The sequence below is a fragment of the Parus major genome, chromosome 12 (genome assembly GCF_001522545.3).
Source record: "Parus major isolate Abel chromosome 12, Parus_major1.1, whole genome shotgun sequence".
Lineage (NCBI taxonomy): Eukaryota > Metazoa > Chordata > Aves > Passeriformes > Paridae > Parus > Parus major.
Window position 1 is genome coordinate 11791423 of NC_031781.1, and position 21304 is coordinate 11812726.

Here is a 21304-nt window from a genome sequence, read left to right on the forward strand (position 1 = left end):
TGTTAAGATGAATGAGAAAATTATATGTTAAATTGCTTCTTCAGTGCCAAATTTTAAAACAACAGAGCTTTTGACTAGTTTTCATTTAGTTAAAAGGTGAGGTTGTCACTGTGGAACATATTACCAGAGTTGATTTGCTTGGCTAAAATGTGTCCAAAATCAACTTGTTGTGGAGTACAACTGACTGAAAATCATCTCTTAGGAGAGATGGGATGCCACCTATGCATTGGCACAATTCTTAAGGAGAACAGAGTTTGTATGCTGAAATCCAACAGCCTAAGCAACAGAAATGTTTCCCACTGAGAAATACTGAGTGCATTTCCTATGTGTTTGGGGCTTCTCTCATACTCTGTACTGTAAAGCCAGTGTTGCTATGATAGAGAAACTTTCCCAAGATGTGGAAGCAGGATTGGATGTTCAGTTAATAAAGTTGGCCTGCTTCCAGCAATCTGTCTTGTCAGTGTTGAATTGCCATGTCACAGCTGTAGTTACTTGACTGTTGTTTTATTTAGCAGGCTCTGGGGCAAGTTCCCCTTTAACATCTCCGTCATCTCCCACTCCGCCCTCCACAGCAGGTATGTTCAAGAATCATTACAGCATTTATCTTTTTTATGTTGTTTTTTTTATTCCTCTCTTCCCCTCAGTGGTGGTGTTATTCCCAAGGATGATTAAGGGATGATGGTATTCAAGGATGGAAGACCGAGATGACAGTTACCTTGTGGCAGCCTGGGTGTGGGCATCTGCTCCCTTTTGAGGGTCATAGAGAACCTTTTTGTAACTATGAACTTTCTTGAGATATTCCTGATAAGATTTACCCAGGGTGTATGTGCTTGCTTCCAAGTCTGTATTACTCCAGGTCTACCCACACTGCTACTTCCCAGGCATTTTCTCAGCCTCATGTTGCAGTATGCTGGTGTTACTGGTCTGTTGACTCTGAAATATTGCTTGTTCATCCTTTGTTTCTTTGTTCATTTTATTTCTGTACTGCTGTGATGTGTTTTCAGGAATTTTGGGTGTGACAAATTTGGTGGCTTAAGCTTCATAAATCTCCCCAGTTCTGCTACAGCCCATTGATAATCCAGTAGAGTTGGTAGAAACAAGTCTAGAAACAAGATTGATTTGGGTTAAAAATAGTATCTTTATTATTTTTGGCCATTTTCGGTTTGCTGGGTGGCTGTGCAGAGAGTTTTGCTAAATGTTTAAGACAGGGATGGGAAGTGGTGAAGAATCTGCTTGAGTGGGCAATAGAAATGCTCTGAATGTTTAATTAAAAATCTGAATATTGAGCAGTAGTGAATGTGCTTCAGTCTGAAAGACTGGAAGAAGAGCCCTGGCAAATATTAATAACAAAAGATGTAAACAGAACACATTTCTGGAGGGGAAGCAGCCCATGGCATTGCTGTTTTTTACAGTGACTTGCCATATGATTTCTAGTCCCAGGAATTTTCTACACAGCACAACTCATTAAGCAAAGCAATGCAATCAAATTTGTCTTTGCTGTGGATAGTCTTTCAAAGGACACTGCAGTCTGTGTGATGTAATTCAAATCAGTCATGCTGAAATTCAAATTAGTAATTTCTCCTTCAAGTTGAGGGCATGAGAAGTGTGTATTATAGGAACTAACTCCTCCCAGTTAGCCTAAGCAAGATAATGACTGTTACTGTGTTGCACAGTAACAATGCTCTTCTCTGGGTGCACTGACTGTGATTTGGAGAATTTACTGCCAGTTCTGTGGGCTTTAATAAGGAAGTAGCTGAAATATGCCTCCAAAATGGACAGATGTTTAGAAAGCATTTCTTTCCCCAATAAAACTGCTGTTTAGTTATGTTCTGACTTGGACTTGTTGGAGCTTGGTTGAAAGCTTTTTCAAGTTTGAAGGATGCTGGTTTATGTGTAGATTTGGATCAAAACAGCTCAGGTTTTTGCTCAAAACTTGTCTCAGTCATATTGTCACAGTGTGTTTGTTGGTCATGTGCCAGTGTGCTCCTGATGACTTGTGGGGATCAGCCCTGTCTGACATGGTGCTTGTGGCCCTACCTGTCCTGCTGGGGAGTGTGTTAGTGAGCTGATGGCTTGGATGCTGTTTATGAGGTGCAAAGCCAAGTGTCACATTTTCAGGAATGCTTTTGTCAGTAGAATTCGTAGAAGAAAATTCAGATATTAATTCTGACGGAAAACTAGATTTTTTTTTCCACCTGCAGTGTTGTTGCTTTAGGTGTTCTAAGCAAGTATGCTGTTACTGCCTTGAGGAGAGACACAGTGGTCCCATGGTAGGACTTCATTTGTGACAAGTGATGCATTTGTGACAAGCTTGCATTTCTCTCTTCTGATTTCCTTGTACTTACTAAGGATATTTACCTCTATACCAAAATTGCTTATGGGTGGCTGTGTGGCGAGAGGATTCTCAAAAAGGCACTGAGGCTTTCAGTCTGTCTGCCTGGTTTGGTACGGCTGTGTTAGAACTGGGGCACCTCAAAGCATCCTGCTGATACAATACCACAGCAAAACTAAGGCTGATGAGGAAAAGTGCCCTCAAGAGAAGCTTTTGCTCTCATCCTGTCCTGTAATATACATAGTAATACATATAGTCATATATAGACTGTAGGTGTGTGAAGAGTGAGACACTGACCAAATGGGAATGGGCTCCAGGCTGACATACCTTGGGGAAGGAACCTTATTCAGGGGGTTTCTCATGCTTTCAGAGGTGCTTTGTCTCTGAACAACAGCCTTGTGAGGCTTGGCTTGCAGCAGAGTGCTTGGGAGAGTCAGTGGAAAACAGACCAAGGAATAAAAGGATGGTTGGCTTCCGCTGTCTTATGGCAGCTGCAGCTGTAGGACTGAGAGCATGGTCTGCTCAGAGGGGAGAGGTGCCTTCTGGAGACATTGGCTTTCATGGGCTGTTCTCATTGGTGAGAATGTTTGGGGCTGTTGGTGTTGCAGGTACTTGGCTAAATGAGGTATTTGAAATACATTGTTAGATCATGCAAGTGACTCTAATGTAACATCCCGTGTTTTTGACATTCTCCCAGTGTGGTTCTTTTATTCCCCCACAATTCTTTGCTTCTGCTGTGAAAGTCTGTTCATTTTCTTTGTGGCTCTGAGCAGTGGCTAGGATCAGAAGGGATGCAGAACAGTGTGGTATGTGGTATTTAAAAATTCACTGATTTTTTTCTAAATCAAATAAGCCCAAAAGATACAAGACGACCTTTTTCAAGAGAGTAAAATTTGGAGGGTGCCACTTTTGCTTCTCTGGACTTCCCTGCAAGAATAGTGAAAGAATTGTGCTTAACAATCCTTTTCTGTGCCAGTTGTTCTGAATCCTTTAGTATGACATATGTTTCATTGACACCCATATGGTGCATCTTTCCTGCCCCTCACCTTCCTGTAAAACAGTTGGAATGCTTTAGGAAGTGCTTTTCCTGAGTGTCTCTGACCCATAAATGTGAATACAGCTGTTAATACAGCAGGAAGTGTTTCTTGAACTGAATGGATTTCGTCTTCTTTGGCTAATCTTCCTGCAGATTTCTTGCTAAATCTCTCTAAATGCACTTAAATCCTGTAAAGCCTGAATTATGGCATGTGCAACTGAAAGCATGTATGTTGTATTTGTTGATCAAGTATAATAATGCTTAGAGCATGGAAAACTGTGGTTCATTTTTCAGAATTGAGTGAAGCATTGTAAACATAATATGAAATAGTCAATCTGCTCTCATATTTGTCAGTGAGTAAGAATGTATTGACTTCTGTACTAACTTTTCAGCTAACAGTATCTGTTTTTCTTACTTTGACACGAGAACTGGATGATTAATTTGTGTCCTCTCTCTTTCTCTGCTGTCTTCAATAGAGCATGCATCATTTTGAACGTGAATTTTCGGAAAAGTAAGCTAATGCTGATTTATCTCTTTAAAGATGCTCTGTTTCTGAATGGGGAAGTTGGATGCAAATCTTGAAGTTTCTTAGTATTGGGAGGGAATAGAAGAAAAAAAAATCTGAATGTTCTTACAGATTATTTTAATGAAATACAGCATCTTTAAAAACTATCGCTAAAATTATTTTCTTTGTTCACATCCCATTCTCAGCCAAGTTTTTAATGCTGTTTGCACAATTGCTGTCACTTTAAATTCATAATTAAGTTTTTGTTTCAATTCAGGCATCAAGTTTACAGCATCTGATTTACTTCCTATTCCTTTTAACACACTCTTTTAACAAAAATGTCCCTGTAAAAACCCTTGGTAAGTTCTTGTTTGAGTGTTTTATTCTTACAACTGCATGAATGAATGTGTATTTGGAGGCAAAGTCCTTCAGCATATGTATTGGAAGGGCCTAGTGATAGCCAAGCACTTGTCTCAAATGTTTTTTCTAGTAAATACAGGAAAATATTTCACTATAGGGCAGAACATTTTCATCTGTAGATGTAAATGTTTATGACTGCATGTGTGTGAATTGAGATTTCTTTTGCACCACTCATGTCAAGAAGGGAAGGACAGCTTGGTGTTGATTGCCTAACTGAAGGGAATAGATATAAAGATTTTTGAATTATGCTCTTAATTAACAGGTTCAATATGTCATGCTTATAGCTAGTCAGATACCATTCTGAACCCTGTGTGTATTTATGTCTTAAGGTGGAGCTCAGGTGTAAGGCTGTAATTTGTTGTTACCAGTTTCCCAGGAGTTTAAGTAAATGATGTTGTCAGCAGCTCAATTTCAAGAATAGTGAGTCCTGAGGAATTTAACAATCTTCCAGGAAGAAAGGTGATCTCTGCCCCTACTTCCCTGTCTTTTCTACTCTTGTAAAAGACCAAAATTTGAAGATAACATGTGGAATCTTGGCCTACTAACACTTAAGTGATCCAAGCATTTTGTGTCTTTTTTGCCCTCTGTGTGTCAAACGTGTGCCTTCTTTCACCACGTGTTGTTACCATTGTATTTGTATTCCCTGGCCACTGCTTTTGTGGTCATTCATCTTGTACAACTACTTGCATAGTCTCTTTCAGCTTCACCTTGCAATTCCAGACAAAAATCTCATCTTTGTTCTCTGCAGTTCTTCAATCTCTTTGAAGCCATTTCTTTTGTGATCAGCTGCCCTTGGTGCTTTTACAGCAATTTATGTGATCTGTTTGGGGGTAGGTTGGTGCACCAGTCCTGCAGGGTCCTGTTCTGACCACTTCAACCACTGAATGCGTACTTGGACTGCTCTTAGTCTTGTTCTTCCTTTGGCCAAGTGCCAAAGTTTTCTTTCCTGACAGTCCATCCACAAGAGAAACAGGACTCTAATGTTGCGAATGTCTTTTGAGTGTTTCTAATAGTAAACTGATGTACATCTTTGGCAAGTGTAAAAATCACATTTCATTAAGTAAGAAGGTCCCAGTAAGCAATTTATTTCAGTTTTTGCTGCCATTGTATAAAGTTTTGGTTACTTAGAAAGCAGTTGATCCACAAGCAACAGGCAGGTTAAATTGTTTCAGTTGATCTCTGGTATTTCTATTGGGACTTGAGTATCTGTCTCTTCTGTTAGGGAAGAAAGTGAAGATGAGCTCAATATGTATTTCAATGCTTTGTTTTCATAGAAGGCTTACATGACAATGAGAATTTCTCCTGAAGAGCTGGAAGTGCTACAGTCACAGCACATATTAATGTACACTGGCAAAATTGGATGCTTTATGTGAATACTCTGCATTTTGAGCTTGCTCTCATATGGGAAAAGTCTTTTTTCGAAGACTGGTACAGATAGGAAAAGAGGGAGTTTTAAATTATGTCTTTCATCTAGTATAACTCTTGTTTTAAAAACAGCGGTTCTGTTTTTACTGTTACTTAGTCTAAAAACAACTGTTAATGAGGAATTGAGAGATAAATGGAGCACAGAGAACTTTTTCCTGCTTTTTTTCTGTAACTGAGCTTTATCTTTCATCAAATCCTTTTTGAGTCTGAGATATTGCTTGATATTTGCTCACTTCTAGCAAGCAGTTCTACTGCAGGAACAACGGTCTCTCGGTTGCCTTAATGTTGTTTTACCTTGCCCAGTATCACAGTTTTTGTCACTTACCAGCATATTCCTCTTTGTAGGTCAGAGATAGAATCAAGTGTTAGTATGTGCTATTTGTCTCTTCAGTCTTCATATGGCATAACTCATGATCTAGATGATAGAGTTGAAATCCACTGATGAGTAGTTGCAGGATATTTATTGCAGACATTATGCCCATACTCCTTCCAGAGTATAAGACAAGATAGGCCCATTATTATTGGACTTGTGTGGCTATGATGGTGCAATGTGCAGCAGCAGAGCTGCCCAAGATCACGGTGTGTGGAGGAGTGCCTGGGGCAGATGAGGCCACTTGACTGGATCTGAGCTGCCAGGAAAACAGCTCCATGCAGGCCCACACCGCTGGACCAGCTGCATGTTCCACTGTGGGCTCTGGCTTCCCAGGGAGTCAGATGTGGAGGCTGGGGTTGGAGAAGCAGAAAGTGGATGTGGCTGGAGTAGAGAGCAAGGGACAGACCACAGAGGTGGCTGGTGAGAACAGGAGAGGCAGAGGCTGGAGGTGTGTGTGACAGTGTTGTAATTCATTCTGTCTGTCAAAACCTTTGTTACAAGGTATTTGGAGAAAGTCAAACAGAACTTTGGAAGTGCAAAACACTTCCAGAAAACTCTATCTGCAGTTAGTACTTTAAAAATGAAGTATAATCTGACCAAGCAAAATGGTCCTCACAGATACTACAGTGATGTGGTCCTTCATTCATAGGAATGTAAAGTGATTTATGTAAGTAAGAACAGGTAGTAAAATTCACTTCCAGTCTTTGTTACTGTTCATGTCCCAAAGAGCAAACTGCCTCACTAGGGACAAACAGAAGCTGAATCTGGGAAGTCCCGTTAAGTGATCTCTATTTTCCTTGGTGCAAGATCACATGAGTCATGTTTTGCATCTGAGTCCTGAGGCCCTTCCAGCTTCACTTCAGAGGTATCTCAGATGACATGACTCACCTGCAGATAGAGGGATTTGGTCACTTTGGCATTTTCCATCTGTTCTGTTCTTCACACTCATTCAAGGGATGATGGGACTAATGCAGGACTGACCAGGTCCAGCCAAGCAGCCGCAGGCCTCTGTGGCAGGACATCCCTGGCATAATCAAACTCCATCTTCTCTCCCCAACTTCTCAGGAGCATCGTCCATACCCCCAGCACCGCCCCCGCCACCCCTGCCACCAGCAGCTCCTCCCCTGAGCACAGAGGTGCCGACGGCGCTGCCCGACGTCAGCGCAAGCCGAGGAGCCTTGCTCAGCTCCATTCAGAACTTTCAGAAAGGAACTCTGAAGAAAACACAGACGTGCGACTACAGTGCTCCCAGGATCAGCTGAGGCCACTGGTCACTCCAGGATTCAATTCCCTCTCCCCCTCCTGTGCTGACCCTCCTGACCAGCAAGTGACCCACCAGCACAGAGCAGCTGCAGCTCCGTTCTCCCCGGTTTCAGCTTTCCTGAGTAGCAGCACTGCCCTGCCCGAGTTGCTCTGCCGTGCTGGGATAAGTACTCCGGTCTTTACTTGGCTGCAAGAACTGTGTTCTCTAGCTACAGTTTCAGAGGTACAGCAACTTCTATACAGCTGAATAAAAAAGCCCTGAAAATAGGAATGACCATGATGATGATGAATTAATGCATTTTTCCTAGCTCCATTCCACCCCGTTTTGTCAAATTACAGGAATGTAGTTTTAGTCTGCTCAGTTTTTCAGCTCTTTTCATGCACTTGTAACTCATCTTAATTCTTGCTGTGTGGAGTCAACAACTTTGTTTTACACAATCCAACCCTTAAAGCATACTGCACAGGTGAGGGAGCTGGAGAATTAAATCTTACTCCCACGTTGGCTGGTGGAGTTAAAATGCTGACTCATTAAGCTTGTTTAAATGGACATCCTACTTGCAGCTCTAGGGGAAAGTGTTTTTAAATGAGGAAGCAGTTGAAATGGGAGGTTATAGAGCACTGGGATGTTACTGTTGATTGAATTAAATGAAAAGTTACTTCAAGTTAATTCTACCATTTAAACTTTATTGAAAGATCCTCTTTGATTTAAAAACTTAAACAAATTGCACTTTAAAGGATTATAGATAATCCATTTTTTAAAATTCAAGTACATCAGTGTTTGTTACTATGCAGAGAATGTCTGTACAAAGTTTCATGTAACCTGTGATATTCAGTCATTTTTATTAAAATGTTAATGGAATTCCTACAGCAGCATGTGGTGGGTATGTCCAGGTGGGATTCAACCTCCAACCTAGACTTTCCAAGAACTGAACAGCACTTCTAAAGGAAATACCCTGGGAAGTATTCCTGACTCTTCAGAAACAGGACCCAAGCTATTCTGTCTGCTTACAGAAGGACCTCCTCTCCCTGTCTACCTGAGGTGCAGAGCAGACCCTGCAGCACAGGCTCCCAAGGCAGCTCTCCCTCTGTACCAGAAGCTGCTGAGGGAAGCCTTGCAGAGCTCCCTGGGATGCAGTGATCTCCAAAAGGTCTGAATGTGTCCCAGCTCCTCACACACAATCCACACAACTGCTGCTTAGGCTCAGTGCAGCTGAATAAACTAACTCATTTTGCACTGTAAACTATAGTAAGAGTGTGCTGTTGTCAGCCCAGGTGGGGAATTAAAAAAAAAAAAAGAAACCACAAAAAAACTTGAACAGTAAAAGCAAAGCAGCTGGGAACTTTTTTTTTTTTTTTAATCACTGTTATGTGGCAGCTAAAGAAAAATTAGGTATTGTTTCCCATCACATACTGGAAAGGTTCAGGATCTTTATTTGAGCTCTTGTACAGAAGCCTTTCTGCATGTGCAGAGTGCTCTTCAAACCAGACACAGCCATCATCTCTTAACCCAGCCTGTGGGCTGCCACAGCCTCTGCTCAGAGCTGCACTGAACTGCTGCACTCACAGGCTGGGCTTCACATGATCAGCCACATCATTCCTCTTTGATAAGCCCTGCAACCACAGGCTCCTGCCGCTGTACAGCATTCAGGGCCTGCTCTTGCTCTTTGCAGCTCTGCACTCAATCACTGCTACAGCAAGTTCAGCACAGCTCCTCTGGTACTTACAAGCCAAGCATAACCAGAGGATTTTTTTCCTCACTCTGATTTAGAACAGGGTTTCTCCACAAACAGTAGCACTAACCCAGCTGTACTGTTGAACAAACAAGCATTACCACATTGTTGCATATAGGAAGTGTGGCTTGGGGTGGGGGGGTAACCCCATATAAATATTTTGGGAGGTCACTATACTTTCCCCATTGTACAAAAGATCATGGAGCTTATACAACAGAAATGATGCATACAACGTGCGCAACACCAAGAATGCCTTGTAAAGTAGGATTTTAAAACATGTATTTACAACTTACATATTCAAAGCTTTTTTCACTGCAAATACTATATCCTTCACTTGAGGTATGCTATTATCCTCTAAGATTTTTGCATAAGGCATGGGGACATCGGCACCGGTGACACGCACAGCTGGAGCATCCAAGTAGTTAAAGGCAGGTCCTGAAACAGAAGACAGCGTCAGGTTGCCAAGTACTACGGTTTTGTCTTGATTCAATTTCTAAACTATTTTATTCCTGTAGCTCTAATATTCCAGAGAGTGGTGTTCTGGCTTGTTTGTGTTCATGCACTCTGGGGTTTGTTAATCCACCCTGTGAAAATCTCTAGAGCAAGACAGCTCCAGCTCATGTGATGTAACCTCTAACTGCCTTTGCCTGGCTTCATCAAGAATAGTCAGGATTTAGAGTAGGGAATGAGATCAGTGTACTGTGAAACTCAGTACCTTCCATGATCCTGGCACAGATTTCAGCTCCTACTCCAAACTGAGGCCAACCTCCTTCTACAGTTACCAGATGGTTTGTCTTGACCACGCTGGCTTCCACTGTTTCGATGTCCATCGGTCGAATGGTTCGCAGGTTTATAACCTGGGGGCAAAGGGAGTGTGAGCCTTGGTGTGATCTGAGCCTGTCAAACAACACTATTTGGGTACAGGGCCCTTCAGCACTTTCAGCTGTTCTGACTCCAGAAACAAAACTTAATAAAATTTCTAACTCAGAAACATGAATGGCACATGCTCTTAAGGCACTTGAAAGTATTAAGACCCCTGTAGTTAATACACTGAAGTTTTACAGAACGTGAGCAAGAAGATGCTACTTTTTCCCCCCCACATCATGGAAAGAGAAAAATAACCTAAACCCCACTCACCTCACACTCTACACCTTCTTTAGAAAGCACAGCAGCTGCTTCCACACAATGGCCAACAGGTCTTGAGTGTGCAACTAATGTAACATGAGTTCCTAGAACAGAAACAAGTGTTGGAAGAAGCTCTTGAGATTTAAAGCTCTTTTCTAGACCTCAGGCTCCTTTCAAGCTAGCATTAGGATTCACTTGCAAATTTAGGGTTCTTATGTTTTTGAAGTACTGAGCCCAGACACAGTATGAAGAGAGGAAGAACCACGTTAAGACATAAATTTTACCCTTGAATTCAGGGAACTGAAGAGGTATTTCATGTAGTTTTCAGATTATCCTATTCAAACATCCATATAATTCAGAGGTAAATTATGAACAAGTGGGCTGAAACACCACAGTGATCTCTTTTTGCATTTTTGACCAAAATTACATACTTAGGTGAGGAAAACATGGTGTCAGCCAATCTCAATACTACAGAACAAATCCTTTATGGAATCTTTTAGAAGGATTTAGAAGGGTTATCATTTAAACTGAGATATGGACAAGCAGATGATATTTCCTTGTAAGGGCAACAGAACATGAAACCACACTACTGAATAAAGAAGCATTTGAACACTTAACATCTGAAATACCTTTCTGTGCCCCATGACAGCAGTACCCTGAATAACGGAGAGGTTAAGAAAAGTCTCCAAGCATGTGAATTAAAAAGGAAGCAAATGCATTCTCAGCTTACCTTGCCTTTCTATTTTAGCTTTTCCAATGGGAATAACAAATTCCTTTGACTGTGCCTGTTCAGACATTTCAAAGGGAACACCATACAGTAATTCACTTTCCAGCATCACAACTACAAGGAAACATACTTGGATTAGCATGGACATCTGCAGGCACAGGCCAGCACTGACCATTAATGGTCCTGCAGCTCAAGACAGTAAACCCATCCAGGCAGCAAGGCAGTGAGGACTATGTCTGCAGAAGGAATTTTAAAAAAAGCAAATCTAAGTCTTTACTTCAATAATGAATTATTTAAAAAACTTCTCCAACTACTCTGAAATGAGGTCAGGTATTTTACTTTCAGTACATAACAGTACAATCACTAGTTTTAGAAAGGTTTCATATTTTTAATTACTCTTTGTGGAAAATAAAGGTTGCCCTACTCTTGAATAAGGGTATTTTGAATTTATAATTTGAATTTCATGATCTGTAAAATTGAGTTACATAGGCGCTATATATGCGGGAACTCCTCCTAACTCATCTTCACCCTTTTTAATCCCTTTATGACAGACTTATAAATGCTTCCAGGTTTCCTGACTGATACCAAACTAACACCTAGCAGCAGCAGAAAGTCAGTCAAAATAAATCTACTGTTAGTGAAAGCATGAGTCTGTGTCTTTTTACGTTCCCTAAAACTGCAGTAAATCAACTTTGAGTGCTTTAGGGTTTAACCAGTCTTTGTTTTTGTGGGGAAAACAAGACATTCCTCAGGATCAAGTGCCAGGTATTTATGACCTGCTTGTGCTCACCTGGATTATCATCCCGGATTGCTGCTTTCAGCAGTCCTTTGGCATCTTCTGAGCTCCAAGGACTGACGACTTTGAGGCCGGGGCAGTGCCCATACCAGGCTGCAAAGCACTGGGAGTGCTGGGCAGCGACACCGGCTGATGCTCCGTTGGGGCCTCGGAAGACGATGGGAACAGCGATGGATCCTGCAGACATGTAACAGGTCTTGGCAGCAGAGTTGATAACCTGATCGATTGCTTGCATGGAGAAGTTGAATGTCATGAATTCACACACTGGTCTCAACCCTGCCTGTTAAATGTATCAAAAGAGATTCTTTATATAAAAATACGAAACATGTTTTTTTACATAAAAATAGTTTAATTTTAAAAACCAGAAGAGGAATGAAAATGTACAAACCATAGCAGCACCGACAGCGATTCCTGCAAAGCCCATCTGAAAGACAAGGAAACCAAGGGATAAGGATCAGGGAGCAGCCGATGGAGGGATCACCAGGGTTGGAGACAGGGCAACCTTACCTCGGATATCGGGGTGTCAATAACCCTTTTGTCCCCGTACTTCTTCCAGAGACCTCTGGAGATCTGCAGGGCAGGAGAAACGAGTCAGGGCCCGCCTGAAGCCTTTTCCCGGGCCGCTAACGTCTCCCACATACCTTGTAGGCACCATCGTACTGTGCCACCTCCTCGCCCAGCAGGAAGACGCGCTCGTCCCTCTCCAGCTCCTCATCCAGCGCCTGGTTCAGCGCGTCCCGCACCGTCACCTGCGAGACAGCGGCAGGCGGGCTGGGCGGGGGCGCGCTCCCACACGCCGGGAGTCACCTCAGACCGGTCACCTCACCGCCCGCCCGCCCCGGGGCCGGACCCTCCCCGCTACCTGTATGGCTGCGGGCGCGGAGAGGCGGAAGCCCCTGCGCTGCTGGAGTCGCTGGAGCGGGGCCCCGGCGTTGCGGCCGTGCGGGGCGAGGCGGGCGCCCAGCGCCAGGTGCCGCAGAGCCGCCGCAGCCGCCGCCATCTTGCCCGTGTCCTCTCCGCCCTGCGGCCGCCTGGCCCCGCCTTCCCCGCTCTCGCGAGAGCGTCCGCGGCGCGCGAGTGGTGGCGAGAAGCGCGCGGCCTTATCGCGCCACTTCCGGCACCGGAGCCGTGCGGGCACCCCCGCGGGGCCGCGCGTGGCGCGCGCCCGAGCGTCCCGCCCGCTGCCCCGGCCGGGCCCGCGCAGCCCCGCGGGGACGCGCCCGCCGGGACGGGCCGGCACCGCCGGGCGGTCCCGAGAGCGACAGGAACGCGCGTCCCTGCCGCGCCCGTCCGCTCCGCCCCGTCCCCGACGGCCGGGGCGGGGCTCGCCAGGACACTCCCCCGCGCCGTCCCCGCCCGCGCCGCCGGCTCCGCTCCGGGCTCGGGCACGGTCCCCGCCGCCGCTGCTGCTGCCGGGCTCCGCCTCAGCGCCGAGAGCTGCGCCCGTGAGTGCCGGGCCAGGCGGGGGGCGCGGGGCCAGGCGGGGGGCGCGGGGCCGAGCCCCCGGGGCTGCCCCGGCTCGGGGGCGCCGTGCGGGGCGGGGGCCGCAGCCGCGGAGGGGAGCGCGTCACGGCGGGACGGGCGCGGAGCGGGGCAGGTGCCGGGCCGGGCACCCGGGGCCGTTCTGGGCCGGGCACAGCGAGCGGAGGCGCCGAGTTCGGGCGGGGAAGGGACAGGTGTTACCGGGGTCCTGGTCCCGGTCTGGCGCGGGGAGGGCGCGGTGGGGATGCCCAGGTGGGAGCCGCGGTGCCCGGCGGTGATTTGTGGCAGGCAGGGTCTGGGACTCGTGGGATTTGCTCCGGGCACGGAGAGGAGCCCGTTCTGCTGCCCCACGGGGAGAGGAGGCAGAGCTGAGACTCTGTTAGACTCTGTTTTGGGGTGGGGGTGATGCCGTGGACTCTTGGGTCACTTGCGGGGAGAGAGGCAAAACGACTTCATTCCCAGCATCTTTGCTGAATCACTGTGGTCCGGGGGAGAGTTCTTTTACCACGATCTAGTTCTTTTACCACGAAATCTCGTTGGATTTCTCTGGGATGGAAACGGGCACTTCCCGGCTCCTGCTGAAGCCCTGGACCCCACTTTCAGGGGGGATTTCTATCCCATGTTGCTGTCACTCCTTGGTCCGTGTGTGCTAAGCCCCATCAGTGTGCGCAGGGAGGCTCGGTGTCTCTGACACTTGCCCACCGCCAGAACCGTTCAGAGATGCATTTCCTCGTTGGAAAAAGACTGGTTAATATCACAGAACCAAAGTACATGGATAAACCCCAATTATTATCACAGGTCATAGAAGCCTAAGTGCCCTGGGTTGCTTCAGTGGTACTAAGCTGGATATTAGAGTCCTTCTTTGGGTCTGTCATAGGAGGGGCAAAGTCGTACTGAGATATGGGCTGTTCCAACAAGAAGCAATTGAAATAAAGATTTGGAATTGGGACTTAAAATAGGATGTGATAGAACTCCTTGGGGGAGGGATGGAAACTTTAGGAGTTCAGAATTTATAGTGAAGCAATTAAACACAAAGGAATGAAAATGTGTCTTTCTGTCCTGCTTGATGTAAAGACTATTAGCAAAAAACAACTCAAGAAAAGCAACAACTAAGTTAACTTCTGATAAACTACATTAGTCATGATAAATATGACATGTGTTGAAAATGGTAGGTGCTTTCTTTAGTGAAGCTGATCTGCTGAATTGACAGAAGATTTGGTAACTGGTTGTTTTGAGAATGTTTCTCCTCCTCCTCACTCCCCTAGTTATAGTGGCACAGGGCTGGAACTCAGGGACCATCAGTGCACTGTAGTTTGGTGGAGAACAGTCAGCACTGGTGCTGCTCAGTGTTTGTCAGTTCAGGTGAGTCACCAATAAGTTAGAGTAGGAACTTGCCTTTCAAATGTTCTGACTGGCTGGGAAAGAGAGAGGTTGTCCCTGTACAGCATAACTGTGCTGGGGGATGGAGTTTCTTCTCATCTTGTGAGATCTAAGTGTGAGAGCCAGGGAACTTGCAAAGGGGGTGAGTAGCTGAAATGCCAAGTATATGTCAGAGTCTTACCTTGCTCTTTTTCATTTTTAAGTTGCTGCTGCTAGAATTCCTTCCATCTCTCTATTGACGTAGGAATCAAAGGTAATTTTTGAGGTTAAATATCCCATGCTGTACTATTGATACCAAGCTGCCCATGAAAGACTATTGCCAAGTAAATACTTTAATTCTTTTATTTGAAAAGCCAGATGAAGAACGTTCAGAGCAAATCAGGTGGTCTGTGCCTCTTGTCTTACAATGGCTGGGTGCATTTCTGCTCCTCCTTTGTGTAACTGTGTGTTACACCGTGGCAGGGGTCTCTTCAGGAGTGGTGGTAGCCTGTAGTCCCAGCAGTGCAAATGCCTGGTAGTGCTGCTGGCATCCCCTGGTCTGGCCCGAGCCTGTGTGTGTGTTTTCACAGATACAGACGTTCATCTGACTCTTAAATGCTTTCTTTTAATTTCAGCTTGCAAACTGGTTTGCAGCTCTGCTCTGGGAGAAGCCCTGTTGGAGTTAGTGGCACTACCTGTTGCAGCAGTGTTGCTGATAAACAGCCTTGTAATCCTCTGAGTCATAACATATGAAATAAGAGTGAGCGTTTTATAAATGCAGGTATCCAGTTTGGTGTGTTGAGTATAAAGTGATGACTTGAGTGCTTTTCTTGCTTCCCATTCCAGTTCTGGCTGTGCTGGGCTGTGGCAGGAGCCCCAGTGACTGTGTCACTGCTGTGTGTCCTCTCCCTGCACGCAGAGCAGTGTCACGGCAGCAGGACTGTGGTTTGACACCATCCATGCACTTCTGCTTCCACCAGAGTGGGATATCCCATTTGGCTTAACTGGGTCAGCAATTTGTCTGACTGAATTTCACTTTAAATATTTTTTGTGGTTATCAAACATAGGCTGCCTTGGGATATGACTGTGTGTCGTCTGTAATTTGCTGTCTGGACAGGAGTAGCTGTGTTGGCCAGCCTGTCCCTGCATGCTGTCCATTGGTGTGTGGCACAAGGACAGAGCTGGCTTGAGGCTGCCAGTGCTGGGGGATGGATGGAGTGTCTGCCCACCCCCATTGATGATCACTGTGTTCCATTCAGGAGGATTTAAAGCATCATTGAAAGGGCACATGTCATGAAGGGCATCTATTCTCAGCCTTGCTGTGATGTTGTTGGCGAGTCCTTAGCTCAGGTTGTACCTAGCTCAGGTTGTACCCAAACTAAGCTACTTTCACCTGTGAAGTTGTCTAGAAATTCAGAGCTCCCAGGCTGATGAGGGAAGTAGCAAATAGTTGGGATCACACTTGGGCATTTTAGGATGGCCTCCTAGTATCATCCTTTCATGTGGCACATCTCGCTCCAGCACTGGTGTGCCAGGGAGGTCTGTCTGTGCCTTGTAGTTCTGGGTCCTTACACAAAGGTCACAGAGATTTCTCCATGCCCCTTCTCTGTTGAGGGCTAGGTTTATTTCAGATAATTGCTCCGGTAAATTATTCACTCTGGTGTTACACAGGAGTGCTGTGATCAAGGATTAAATCATGCCCTTGCACAGGCTTGCAGTGTCATCTCTTTCTTTCTCTCATGAAGTCTTGATTCGTCTGTACTGGACTTACATGCTGACCAAAGTAACATATTCACCAGTTAAAATAACACTGATGGACATCTCTGTCTTTGAAATGTTCTGGATGTGTAATTTGAGTTAATTTTATTAAGACTACAGTCATGATTGCTGGCGAGGTTTCTGGCTGGCTGCATCATTTTACTTTCAAGTGAATATCAGAAACCCGTACCAGTCTCATATGCTTTTAATGCATCTGCATGTTATCCTCTTCTTGTACTTGATCAGAATAACACCTTCAAGTGCTGGAATTTAAAAGGCATTGCTAAAAGTTTACAAACTGTACTTGAGTGACAATTCCAAAAAAAGCCAAAAAACCAACCAACCAAAAAAAACCCAATTCAAAAAACCCCCCAAAAACTCCCCAAAACAAAACAAACAACAAAACCCTGACAGAATTCACTCCTTGATTTGTCAGCAGTTAGAAAAAAATAATTACAGAGGTTGGCAAAAGAGCTGGTGTTCCAGGTTTATCTGCTCTTGGGGGATGTGCTTTAATGTACTCTCTTGAGGCATACTGTGTCTCTAATTTGTAAAAATAGGATCCTGGTATGACTTGTTCTGTATCTTAGTATTCCTTAGTCTTCTGTTGTCTGACCTCACTATTTTCATACATTGATTTTGTTTTTTGTACTCTTTAATCTACCTGAGATGCAGCTGGGGCTGTGCTTGTGCTCCTGGGTCCCAAAGACCTGACCTGCTGGACTCTCTTTTGTCCAGGCTGTGGATTTGGGCAGGGCAGCAGGGCACAGAGAGATGGGATGTGCTGCCTTGTTCTGTGGTGAATGAAATCAACCTTATTTCCTAGGAATGAGAAGGGCAAGTTATCTTTTTTGGTTGGGAATTAACTGTAAACATTCAGTCGTTTTGGAACGTGGGGCTCTGGCTTGGCTAAATCTTTGTGCTGCCTTTAGCTGGGTGACTGTATGTTGAAGTTTATTACTAAAGAGGATGGGACCAGAAGTCTTGGGAACTGTGTGGTCTTTTAAGATGTAAAAATAAACAAAGCTGAGAAGCTCTACCCTACTTAAAACAGGCTGACCTAAATTTTCAGCAATTCCAGCAGAGAGGCAGGCTCTGGGTAGGGATAAAGGTTTACTGACAACTGGCTTTCCTGTCCTTCCATCGCTTGCCATGGTTGACAGCCACCTTTGGCAAATTAGTGCTGGTGTCTGAGGTCATTCACTTCCCCCTTCCCCGAGTTGCACAACCCAGCAGTGGGTTTGCCGTACAGTCCCCTTGTTATGCAAGTCAACAGTTCAGCATCTTCTGGGAAGTCACAGCATCAATCTCTACTCAAGTTGCTTTTGTTGGAGTGTGTTGACAACATGTTAGATGTCCTCTGTCTTGTCCCTGCAGAGATTGCTTTTGAGAGTAGGTGTCTGGGAAGTCCATTCATACTCTTTGTCTGTAGATTAATGTCCTTGCTATCAGTTGCTGTTCTCCACTACTGAATTATTAATTCTTCAGTGAGAGTTTTTTTCTTCTTAGTGTTCATTGACTTTCATGCTTGATTTACTCTTCTGTGCAGTTTGAAACTGGAGCATGGGAATGTTGACTAATATTAATGGATCACATGGTATGACCTCAGAGGTTGTTAAATAAACTTTTTTAATTGGGGAAAACGACATCTGTCTTTTAAAGTACTCAGTTTCCCAGGTGAAAGGTTGCTTACAAACATGTATTACCCTCAGAGGCACATTGCTTGTTATTCAAGAAAACTGGGGTGTTTAGGCAACTGGTGGAGTGTTTATGTGTGCACCAGAGACAGTCCTGTGGGTAATGTGATGGGAGAAGGAGGGAAAAGTGGATTTGCAGATTATCCTGCTAATGTGACTTTGTAGCTGAATGCTTTCCTGGCAGAGAGCCTGCCTTTGATTGGAAAGCATTCCCCTTGGTGTTCTTGTAGGTACTGATGGTCTGCCATGTTTTGTTCTGTGTTTGTGTGTGCTTTTTCCTGCAGAGAGATAAGAAGAGGGGAATTGTGTATCCTTTCAGCAGCCTTCTGTTAAACTTGGAATACCACAGTTCAAGCACTTGAACAGATGGATAATGGAGACTGGGGATATATGGTGAGTGCAAGTGTGCACTGTGCACTACATCTGGGGCTTCCAAGGTCTTGCAGCAAGAATCCTTCCAGATCTGCCTTCTGTAGATCCAGAGCTTCAGTCATGAGAGAGGGAAAACTATACCTGTTAAAACAGCTTTACAACAGCTTACCTTCCCTGGAGAGCTGCATCTCCTGTGCAGCTTGTGAGGGGTGCCTGGGTTCACATTTCCTAGGGACAATCAGCCAGGACTGAACTGATGCCTTGAGCTCACTGTTACTGTTTTCTTAACACAAAGGCTGAAAATAGTTTGTGATTTCTACTTATCATTTTAAGGACTTGGTCATTTTATTTATCGAGAAAAGTATTTTTCCATGTAAACCTTGTATCTAACTAGACAGGCACATCTTATTTTTCTCCCCTTCTCATTCTGCTGCCATGCATATGTCTCTTTTCTCTGGCTGGCTGCAGTCCTGGTTGTTAGACTTGGTGGCCAGATGGAATTTATGTTCCTTTTTCTCTTGCTTCCTCATGTGCTATCTGGAATCTGATGCAGACTGGTTTGTGCTCTGCCCCCCCCACTTCTGTGCAGCATGCAAATTTGTTAATAAATATTTCTTTTTAGAGTTAAAAGCTGAAAGTACTTTCTTTCTCTTGCCTGTTTAATGAAGCCTCTGAGCCAAAGCAATGGATTATTTTGATTGCGAGCTCTTGGTCCTGTGTTTAAACTTGCATTGTCTTCCTCTTTTGAGGGATAAAAAGAGGCTTAACATTTGTTTGGCTGATTTTTTTCTTTCCTTTTTATTTGGTTTTGGTTTTGTTCTAGAATGAGAGAGATTGTGAAAGTAAGGAACGTTGCTGGGCCTCATTCTGACTAACTTGTTCTTCAGGAAATTTCTCTGTTCTCATTTCCCCATCTGTAGAATAGGAAAAAACTTGCTGCCCAAATGCTAAACTTGCTCCTGTGACAGTAGCTCAGTTGTTAAGATTTCTAAAGCATTCTGGAAATGCGCATTCTGCATGCTAAGTATCATCCTGTCTAGTTGCCAGCTGTGCCTTGTTGCTAGGTGGCTTGGATTTGCTCAGGTTTGAACAGCCCTTAGGGGCGTTCAGCGGGAGAAGTGTGATTCCCCCATTTTCCAGCAGTATTTGCCGTGTGTGTCAGCGAGGTGATCGAATCTTCTTGTTGGGGCTTGATAAACTCTGCAATTTCTCTCTTTCTAGATGACTGATCCAGTCACGCTAAATGTGGGTGGACACATGTATACGACCTCCCTCACAACTCTAACGAGATATCCTGACTCAATGCTCGGGGCCATGTTCAGGGGAGACTTCCCCACTGCCAGGGACTCTCAGGGCAATTACTTTATTGACAGAGATGGACCACTTTTCCGTTATGTTCTTAACTTTTTAAGGACCTCAGAGCTCACTTTGCCACTGGACTTCAAGGAGTTTGACCTGCTCCGGAAGGAAGCGGACTTCTATCAGATTGAACCCTTAATTCAGTGTCTTAATGACCCCAAGCCGCTGTATCCTGTGGATACCTTTGAAGAGGTGGTGGAGCTGTCCAGCACCCGGAAACTTTCCAAGTACTCCAACCCGGTGGCTGTGATCATCACGCAGCTCACCATCACGACGAAAGTCCATGCACTATTGGAAGGCATTTCAAACCACTTCACCAAGTGGAATAAGCACATGATGGACACCAGGGACTGCCAGGTGTCCTTCACCTTTGGGCCATGTGATTACCACCAGGAAGTGTCGCTCCGAGTGCATCTCATGGAGTACATCACAAAGCAAGGCTTCACGATCAGGAACACCAGAGTCCATCACATGAGCGAGCGTGCCAATGAAAACACAGTGGAGCATAACTGGACTTTCTGTAGACTGGCACGGAAAACAGATGACTGATTCTGACTCCACAGGAGCCACTTCAGTGATTAGCAACTTAATTGGACAGTAAACCCAAGAGAGTCTGGATTTTGACTAAAGCAACAATATGGGCTTTTTTTATACGACTATTTATTGTTTATCAGTGAGGACTGGAGGAGTTTCATTCTCTAGCAGCTCTGTTCTATTGTCCAGTTCAGAAAAAAAAACCGTGCATGTGCCTGTTCAAGTCAAGACACCTTTTTGTTTGAAAGAGGGAGTCCTAAGAATCAGTACAATAGGGTATTTTGTGTCATTAACACAATTCTCTGACTCGACTCAAAAGTGCTAAAATTACCTCTTGTTTAAATGGTTTCTAATCCATCTAATGCTATGACACTGGGAGCAAGAAACAAAAAAGATTTTAAAATGCAGTTGGGGAGAAGCTGCTATTGTGTAGACTAATTTAGTTTCTAAATCAATAAACAGTATTGTAATATTTTAGGAAAACAAATCCCACCCTTTAAAAGTACTTGATAAGTACAGTTTCTTACAGTTATGACAACTGTTTCTTTCTATGCATATAAATCAAGCAACCAAATATTATCTGTAGCCATGGAAATATGATTACACATATTTATATTGGATTCTAAATGCAAAATGTCCCTGTGGTAGAATTCATATTTTTAATGCCTGGTGCAATATTATTCCCAAGTGTAATGCCTGCCAGAAGAAGCTAATAAAAATGTGAAATACAGAATACTGTTTTGTATTTTCTTTTTGTCTTTTAGAGCTCTCATACTTAAAAAAGCCAAACCCAACCAAACAAAAAACCTCCCACCCAAATCCTGTTTTTTTGTGCTGCAGAGTAGTTTGGGTGTTCTGGTAGGGCCCTGGTTTCTTCCATTAATGATGTAATTTGTTCCTTTTTATGTTAATCAGTTGATTCAAGGATATAGACATAGCTTGTGTTCTGAAAACTGCTTTAGATTGATAGAAAGATGGCAAATATTTGTACTGGCTAAGGGGGTAGGAATG

General features: G+C 44.4%; 3 protein-coding genes and 1 long non-coding RNA gene across 14 annotated transcripts in view; 2 read left to right on the forward strand and 2 right to left on the reverse strand.

Moving 5' to 3' along the window:
* Positions 1 to 8219, forward strand: part of PXK (PX domain containing serine/threonine kinase like) — a 35031-nt gene extending 26812 nt beyond the window's left edge. The window contains exons 17-19 of one of the 8 annotated variants that reach the window (XM_015641081.2): positions 513 to 575; positions 4151 to 4232; positions 7157 to 7268. In XM_015641081.2, coding sequence (XP_015496567.1) covers positions 513 to 575; positions 4151 to 4206 — 119 coding nt within the window. In that variant the 3' untranslated portion in view covers positions 4207 to 4232; positions 7157 to 7268. Of the gene's footprint in view, positions 1 to 512; positions 576 to 3844; positions 6050 to 7156 lie in introns of those variants that run through there. The other 7 variants (XM_015641084.3, XM_015641076.3, XM_015641078.3 and 4 more) reach the window with 7 other exon arrangements.
* LOC117245047 lies at positions 5355 to 7159 on the reverse strand. Its single transcript, XR_004499202.1, has 2 exons — positions 6044 to 7159; positions 5355 to 5508 (listed from the first exon to the last, which is right to left on the reverse strand). It is a non-coding gene; the product is annotated as an uncharacterized LOC117245047 (long non-coding RNA).
* Positions 8220 to 8716: 497 nt separating the features above from the next.
* Positions 8717 to 12747, reverse strand: PDHB (pyruvate dehydrogenase E1 subunit beta). The gene is made up of 9 exons (XM_015641086.2): positions 12595 to 12747; positions 12374 to 12481; positions 12240 to 12302; positions 12121 to 12156; positions 11727 to 12012; positions 10940 to 11050; positions 10222 to 10313; positions 9800 to 9941; positions 8717 to 9519 (listed from the first exon to the last, which is right to left on the reverse strand). The coding sequence occupies exons 1-9, from the start codon at positions 12730 to 12732 to the stop codon at positions 9374 to 9376; spliced, it is 1122 nt and encodes a 373-aa protein (XP_015496572.1). The 5' UTR covers positions 12733 to 12747; the 3' UTR covers positions 8717 to 9373.
* A 337-nt stretch (positions 12748 to 13084) lies between these two features.
* Positions 13085 to 21026, forward strand: KCTD6 (potassium channel tetramerization domain containing 6). 4 transcript variants are annotated; one of them, XM_015641090.3, is made up of 3 exons: positions 13085 to 13177; positions 18313 to 18421; positions 19622 to 21026. In XM_015641090.3, exons 2-3 carry the CDS (start codon positions 18395 to 18397, stop codon positions 20306 to 20308), a joined length of 714 nt encoding a protein of 237 aa, XP_015496576.1. In that variant the 5' UTR covers positions 13085 to 13177; positions 18313 to 18394; the 3' UTR covers positions 20309 to 21026. The 4 variants fall into 4 exon arrangements, with proteins under 4 accessions (XP_015496576.1, XP_033373361.1, XP_033373362.1 ...); XM_033517470.1 differs by lacking the exon at positions 13085 to 13177 and adding an exon at positions 13462 to 14847; XM_033517471.1 differs by lacking the exon at positions 13085 to 13177 and adding an exon at positions 14854 to 15354.
* Positions 21027 to 21304: the final 278 nt, after the last annotated feature.